The following is an 8049-nucleotide window of genomic DNA, read 5'->3' as shown; positions in this document are numbered from 1 at the left end:
CATTAAGGGGGGGGGGGGGGCAGTGGAGGGAGGGGGGGCGTCTCCTGCCTGTCTGAATGGAAACTAGCTGGGCTCCACGCTAAACGCGGCCAAACCACTGATTCCCAAAACGGGAGGGGTGCGTTACTTACTCTCGACCCTTACACCCCCTCTCTCCTGACTATAGACCCTTTTCACGGGGGCCATTTTGTGTCGAAAAGGCAGGGTACTAAACACAGGCGCAAGCAAAAACACTAATGAGGGTTTCCAGCTTCCAATCGGGGAAGTTGGAAACCCTCATTAGTGTTTTGCTTGCGCCTGTGTTTACCCTGCCTTTTCGACACAAAATGGCCCCGGTGAAAAGGGTCTACCAATTAGAACAAAGCGTTCCCAGACAGACAGAAAGGAGACCGGCTGGTTGGCTGGGGCATGACTGTGTGCAATCTGCAGTGTTTCATATAGAGGCTAGGCTAACGGGCTGTGCTAGACTAGCCATGGTCTGTGCCTTCGCCGCTGCTGCCCCCCCCCCCCCCCCCCCTCTCCCCCGTTCCAACAGTGCTGCTTTCAACCCAAAGGTCACTAAAGGTCAGCTCTGCAGTCTGCTTTGCCGGATGACTCGATGACTGCAGGCTCTTACTAGTAGTGAGTTTGCCCCCCGCCGCCACCCAGCCCCGCCCCCTCGGAACTCTTTTCCCCCTCTGCACACTCAGAAGTTGAATTCACAGTATTCTTACAGCATTTTTTTTTGACCCAAAGTCACTCATAAAGCTTTAACTGATGATGCATAGGGGGAGTTTGACACATTTCTTGTCCAAATTTTTCTCCAGTGGAAACATTAAATGTGGATTATTATATATATATGTTTTTGTAGTGTGTGGTTGTGGTAGGTATAAGCTGAGAGAGAGAGAAACACGCCCAAGTCAAATGCGAGAATACAGTGTACACAACAAGCCGCAACAGGTGTCCGGTATCTGGTGTCCCCGAATTATCATCATCATCATATACAATAAAATAAAACAAGATTTTTTTTTTTTTTCCCCATATCTCCAAGGCCATGGATAGTCAAAACCACGAAGACATTTGAAACTCCCCTGCTGCCTATCAAGGCTGTATCTCGCGCTAGTGTTTTTTTTCGGACAGTGAGCTTACAGCAGGCCACCAAGGTACAGATAAAGTGCTTCTTCTTTAAACGTGATGCATTAAATAATTAAAGTGATGTATAGAAATTAATTTCAGGAAAAAAGGGGGGGGGGGTGGGATCTTTCGCTGACCCCACTGTCACACTTCTAAAGGGTCCTCTACGTTAAAAAAAAAAAAAAAAAAAAATGAAATGGAAGAGACACACAAAATGATTTTGGAGAAGATCGAGAGCTCAGTATAAATACATCCACATAATCCAACTAGTGACACAGAAGGCTGGCTACGAGGATGGAACACTGTGATCGCTAGAAGGTCTGGAACAGTCACTACTGTCTCTGCAGGGAGCCAGTGGAACAGTCACTACTGTCTCTGCACGGAGCCAGTGGAACAGTCACTACTGTCTCTGCGGGAAAGCCAGTGGAACAGTCACTACTGTCTCTGCACGGAGCCAGTTCACATTTTCAGATCCGGAAAAGTAAAAAGGGGGGATTCACACTAAGACTTTTTCAAAACCACGGTAAAAAGGTCTGGGGGGGTCCTTTCCTGCTGGGAGGTGGGTGGGTTTCAGGTTTGCCGTAGTAGTTGTAGAAGATGGGCACTGGGGACCAGACAGACGCCACCGGGTTCCTCTGATTGGACGAGTCGGTAACCTCGCGGTAAACCCAAATCGGCAGTTGAGGAGGACCGTAACATGACAGCAGCAGAACAGGAGGTGTTTTGCGGGATTGCAGGTATATAAAGGTGGACTCCATGGATAATAATAAACCGTTACAGATAATAAATACATTCGGGTTTCTTGTAGTGTCGTCGTCGTCGTTACTCGGCTCTATTTGAAATGGTTTAAATCTAGAAAAAAAAAAAAAAGGAGAGGAATAGTTTCGTTCAGAATAGACCATTGAGATGCCTGGTCTTTTTTTTTTTTTGCTCCCTTATTCAGTCTCAATAACGCTCCACCTTGGTGGCCATTTTTTTCTAGCCTTCTCAAAAAAAAAATTGGAAAAAAAACGCGGCGTATAAATAGTAGCCGTGGCAACCGCACGTACGTCCCTCCTGGGTCTTGATGACAGAGTCTGAGAGTTCAGAAAAACCTTGGAGACCTCGCTTCGATCCTCAGCCTCTACACAGAGAGAGGGGGAGAAGAAGAGAAAACATGGAGTAAAGAGAAATGAACAAAATGGAGAAGGTCATATTTCCCAATGTAGAGAGAGAGCCATCTCGCTAGCCATCTGAAGATTATGGAGCGCTGTGAGTTACGCTTGGCGGTTTCGGAGGGGTACAATTGAGCGACAATGTGCATGTCAGCTAATTCGCGGCTTGTTGAAACCTCAGTGCAGCTGACGGCGCAGGGCGAAAGAAGCTTCCCTTTCTATGATCTCTGGAAAAAGCACCAAATATAGGCACAAATCATAATCTCTTAACTGTGTTGGATTCTGGCTGAATTCACGGCCTGCCTGCCTCTGCCTCGGCTATTGAGCCCCATAACAGAGTCAACAAGGAGGGGTGGGAACTGCCCTGTCTGTCCCTCATATCATCCAGAGACAATATTTAACCTTTGAGTGTGTGTTAAGGGCCTGCTGCTTGGCTACCAAGGGTCAACACACCGGAAAACCAGGGGAACAAGCTTGGCATAGCCTACAGATCGAGCCATAGTATGACATTGTCGAGTGTTTTGAGACATGACTGAAAACTCAAATCGACTGATAACTGGATATTGCTTTTATTATGCTCTTGTAGTTTGGTTAAATGCGTTTGTTGGAGTTTCTGAATTTTGCAGAGTGGCCGATAAGTTATTTTTGTTAACGGAGTCAAGGCTCTTCTATTCATTATAACTGATTTTAATGAGCTTGGTTTGCCCTTCTGAATTCACAGCTTAACTTAAAAGAAAAGTGCCACAGAGTTGACGTTTCAGAAAGTTTTTCATGACATAAACATAGCTGTAAAAGATAAACATCCGGGTGCATAATCATCTTCAATCATCTCACATTCCCTCAAGTTTAGACCCAGCTTAGGTCTTCCAAAGCACGGTACCAGATTAAAAAAACAAACTATAATGGTGGGTATGGCAAAACCACCCGGCCTGGAGGTCTGGACTACGGTGGACTGACCTACGTTTCGCAGTGGGAGAGCAGCGAGGTGATCTCCGGGCCCACGTGGCCGACGGCCTTGGCCGCCTCCAGGATGGCCCTCCGGTACATCCCTTTCTTCTTGCGATTGAAGCGGGACCTGAAGAACTCTCGGAAGGGCGACAGTTTGGCCACGGAGAGCTGCGAGGTGGTGGGCGAGCCGAACCAGGCCACCTTGGCCTCGGGCCACTGCGCCTCGCAGCTGGCCGTCTCCTGCTTGCGGCTGCCGCTGATGCTGAGGACGCGCGCCGGCCACCAGGGGAAGCCGTGGATCTTGCCCCACACGATGTCGCCCACCGCCACGGCGTGGCCCTCCTCCGTCACGCACTTGGTCATGCTGCGCGTGTGCAGGCGCACCGTCAGCGGCGGCACCGTCTTGCTGTCGTCCCGCGAGGAGGGGACGGACGACGAGGTGACCGACGAGAGGTCCTCGCCGGGCGCCAGGTCGCACAGCTCCGGCGAGGTGCCGTCGGAGCTGAAGGACTTGGATTCGTCGAGACTGTCGCTGCTGCACACCGACAGGCTGGAGGAGTCCGCCTTGCGCTTGCGGAAGTTGATGAGCAGGGTGAGGTCGCTGTGGCCCCGTTCGGCCTCCTCCCCCGAGCTGCCCGACCACAGCTCCAGAGAGTTCTTGCCCTGCCCAGAGTCCTCGGAGTGGGGGAGACAGGGACCGGGCACCCGGGGGCTTCGTCTCCTGGTGCCTCCCACCAGCTCCGCCTCGTACTCCACCACGCCCTCCTCGCCCTCCCTCTCGGGGGGCCTCAGGCGGATCTTTGGGGACGGCAGGTCCTGACCCACGGTGGTGAACGGCCTGGTCAGTTTGAGTTTGGGAATGGACACGGTGAGGCCCGACCTCGTGGCGTCTAGGATGTGCCGTTGCTCCTTGGTGGGGTCAGAGGGCACCTTGCCGTTGCGAGCCAAGCCATTCTGCACCAGCTGTTTGGGACAGAACGGCTTGACCGAGCCGTGGACTCGCGAGGGGATCTTTATGACCTCCCCCTTGCCCTGTGGAGTGCTGTAGGAGATTTTGATGACGGGACTGTGAGGGATCACGTCACCTCCGAGGAACTTCTCCCCCTCCGGTTCCCCCCTCTTGTCCTTCCTGAGGCGCTTGCAGTCCAAGCCAGTGCCGTTCCCCCGTCTTTTAGTGTCCTTGGCTGCGACCCCATCCTCTTTGCTCGCCTCCTTCGAGGGGCCGTCCTTGGCGTCGTCGTCGTCGCTGTGCGGCGCGTTCTCTTTCCTCGAGGCCTTGGTGTTGCTGCTCATGCCGTCTTTGCTGTCCTCGTCGCTGTTGTTCACCGTGTTCTTGCACTTTTCACACAGCACCTGCCGCGGCCGCAAGCGGATGGTGCTCATGGTCATGCGGCCGGGCTGCTGCGTCCGCCTCTTCCTCCTTTTGACGGGCCGCGGCGGGGGCTGAGGTACCCATTGGCTGTAGCTGTGGCGCACCCACAGAGGCTGCGGGAAGGGGGCTCCTTCAAAATAAGGAGGGTAAGGATTCTGTCCAGCTGGCACCGGCGTGGGCACAGGGCAGGGAAGAAGAGGCGCACTCGATACGCCGCCATCAGGAAGAGTGTTTTCATCCTTTGGTCTGTGTGAAGTCTGGCTCGGAGATACTGGCTCCACGCACACAACTTCAGTGAGTTCACACGCCGATTTGGACATTGGGCATTCCTCCGATTTTAACATGACATCTGGTAGGCAGAACAGCCCAGTTCTAAGAGAGAGAGAGAGAGAGAAAAAAGCAACAATGAACATATTAATGAGTGTGCCGTGGCTCACACAGGTCATTCGGAGAGCGGTAGCGTGAAGTTCACGCAAGCTAACGAGCCACACAAACATTGTCGTTGCACATGACATGCATTTCTCAAACGCTTAAGTTGAGCAAGTTCCCCCACAACAACATTACTGTCCTCTGTGTATTTGACCCTCCGCCCTGGATCACTTAAGGCATAAATCAAATCTGCTGTTGCAATTAGGCCAAAGGAGACAAGAGCGGTAAAAGCCGTTCAAAAACCATCGCTGCTTAAGTGGCTCAGACTGCAGGCTCTTGACTGGAGAAATCTATTTGACCATTTTGCTTGGCTCTGAACTGGTGCCCATTTGGTTACTGATAGCGCTCTGCTCTCCCTTGTCACCTGTATGCCGAAACATTCTTTAAGTGTGGGGGGTTGGGGGGAACACAACACCAGCAGGCAGGCTGTTGTCTACCCTGCTGCCTCTGGCAACACAAAAAGAGAGCCCGAGTGTGTGTGTGTGTGTGTGTGTGTGTGTGTGTGTGTGTGTGTGTGTGCTGCTCTATCTGTGCTTCTGAGTGGATTCACATGTTCCCTCTCTCTTCACGGCATGGGACCTGCAGACGTGTCCAAGGAAGGCTCAGCCTCCACGGAGTCTTTGAAAGGTGGCTGGCAGGCAGGCAGGCAGGCAGGCAGCAACATGGCTGTGCTGCTTTAGTCAAGAGACAGCAGACAAAGAGGCTACAGGATGCCCAGGAAGCCCCCCCCCTCGCCAACATCTGACTGAACAAAAACAATCTCATGAATCACTCGGGATTCAGGGATGTAGCAGCGAGGAGGGGAGCCAGGAGATTTCACTTTGTTTTCACATCCGTGTCTACTCTGGGATTTAGGTGTCCTGAGATTATTAATTAGGGCACGTTTCGGGAACCTCTCTTCATCCCCCAAGAGAAGTAATTGGCATTTTGGCAAACACGTCTCAATAATAATAGTCTCACGGTGAGGCTAGTAGTACCCCGAGACCTTTGAAATATGTGTCTCTCAAAGTGGATGATTACTAGCCGTCACGGTGATTGACAAACAGTGCTGTTTGTGACGGGGGGGGGCAAACAGTCCTCGCTAGGCACAGTACAAGGACATGGCATACACTACAGTATGAGCAGGCATGACTCAATGCTCTGTTGCCATTTCACACTGTGTGTAACTGTACGGTGTAATGTGGAGATGTGCCTGAACGATAGGCCCGAGATTGTGTTGTGACATGAAAACCCTGTGGGAGAGACAATGACAGGAAATTCATTTCCATGAACTATTAAAAAGGAAGAAGCACTCACATTTTGTCAGTGACAAGGCCTGAAATATAGGCCTATTTTTAAGTCATTCAAGGCCTGCTTTTTCCCCATTCGGGAGGGTTATTCCCAGGACAGCGTGAGCTCAAATGAAAACCCATCTAAGCATACTAAAGAGGGAAAGCTGGTCCGATTCTGATTCTGCAAGTCTATAAATAGGCTAAAGCTAGTGGCTTTTAAGGTGCACAGTACCAACAGAAACACAAGGCCTGTACATGTGACTGATGCCACAGTGTGACACACACACCATGAGGGCCAGATACGACATGATGCATATATATCATCAATTGTGTTACAACAGCTCATATATACTTTGATGGCTTTCTGATTTGAACATGATGGTGCCTTGTTGCCTACTGCCAAGTAAAACCTCCCTTTGTCAAAACACCGAGCCCAAGGTACTAAACTGGATCTGATTATTGGATCCAGGTTATTTGAAGAAAAGGCATTAGAGTGGTACAACATCAAATCAAAGATCTGTCTTTATTAGTTACACACTTCCCATTGTTTGTACAGATCAAATGTGCCTGGGTTTGAGGGCTTCTTCTCCAGTTAACTGAGCCACTGTTTCAAATTATGTGATTAGAAACAGCCCTCATGGGGACCAAGTACACAAGGTAACACTATGTGGATGAATAATGAGATCAAAAGCATAATTCAACAAAGAATGGTGTTCAACCGAGGCCTACTCTCTACTGAATACGTTATAGCTGCTCTGAATTTGATTAGGCTAACAATGAGCTATTAGATGAACCCACTGACATTAGCCATTGTTCAGGAGAAGTCAGTGAAAATGTATGTAGACGGACACTATCTCTTGACACGTTACCATTTGCCCAAAATAACGAAATGCATTTGAAAAAACGCAGCATGGCCTAGTGAGAACGGTTTTCCATTAGCCTGTTAGCTTAGCAAGATAGCTACCCTGTCAGCTACAATGTTGCCTTTAATGTATGGAGGCCCAGTTAGCACTGGCTAGCTCGCTTAGCTTCGACTTGTTAGCATGGAAGGTAACGTAGATTAGCCGTTAGCTGAGGTTAGCGCGCTAGCAAATTATTTTCATACATAAATGTCGAAGGGGGGGGAAATATCAAGAAATACCAACTCACTTTTTGCTGCAATCAAGTAATATCCCCGTGTAGCTCCTTTCTAGATAGGTCAGCGTCACCACCAGTGTGTCGTTAAGTATTTGATCGATAGTGACAGGTACCCGAGAGCCGGCCCGCAGCTCCTCGGCGGCTACAGCCTCCATGTTTCCCGGGGTGAAGTGTCCGGCTCGGCGGTGCTCGATCCCGGCCAAGGGAGCCACGGTCGCGTCGGCCAAAGATCCCTTCTCCACCTTCTCTATCGGAGCACAGGAGGCTACACCAGGGCACCAAATGACGCCATCACCCCCACCAAGTCAATTACAACAGCTACTGCCACCGCTGCTGACATCACGCACACACACACGCACAGTGGAGCAGAAATGTCTGGAGATAAGAAGGCCTACCCTTCCTCTGGCTCACTTGGAATTATTTCATACCACATCATACCATTCAGTATTATTATGGCCTTTTATATGTGGAAAAGCCTCAACATCTCTCGCATCTTTAAAATAGAAAAGCTTTATTTTAAGCTTTCCTCAAAATGCTCTGTCCTGATATATAACTTCTAAAAAGGATGCTGAAAATAAATGGTGGATAAATTCAGTTTAGGTGGGTTTACTACCCACTATCTTTT

General features: G+C 50.1%; 1 protein-coding gene across 2 annotated transcripts; it reads right to left on the bottom strand.

Annotated features, from left to right (window-relative positions):
• Positions 1-285: 285 nt before the first annotated feature.
• On the bottom strand, positions 286-7684 carry pwwp2b (PWWP domain containing 2B). Of its 2 annotated transcripts, none has more exons than XM_083658118.1 (3): positions 7437-7684; positions 3225-4959; positions 286-2236 (listed from the first exon to the last, which is right to left on the bottom strand). In XM_083658118.1, the coding sequence occupies exons 1-2, from the start codon at positions 7577-7579 to the stop codon at positions 3225-3227; spliced, it is 1878 nt and encodes a 625-aa protein (XP_083514244.1). In that variant the 5' UTR covers positions 7580-7684; the 3' UTR covers positions 286-2236. The 2 variants fall into 2 exon arrangements, with proteins under 2 accessions (XP_083514244.1, XP_083514243.1); XM_083658117.1 differs by having other exon boundaries at positions 3229-4959.
• Positions 7685-8049: the final 365 nt, after the last annotated feature.

Source organism: Poromitra crassiceps (assembly GCF_964638095.1).
Source record: "Poromitra crassiceps genome assembly, chromosome: 22".
In the NCBI taxonomy this organism is placed as follows: Eukaryota; Metazoa; Chordata; class Actinopteri; order Beryciformes; family Melamphaidae; genus Poromitra; species Poromitra crassiceps.
Note: the sequence above shows the minus strand (reverse complement) of the source record. Positions and strands in the feature narration are given on the sequence as shown.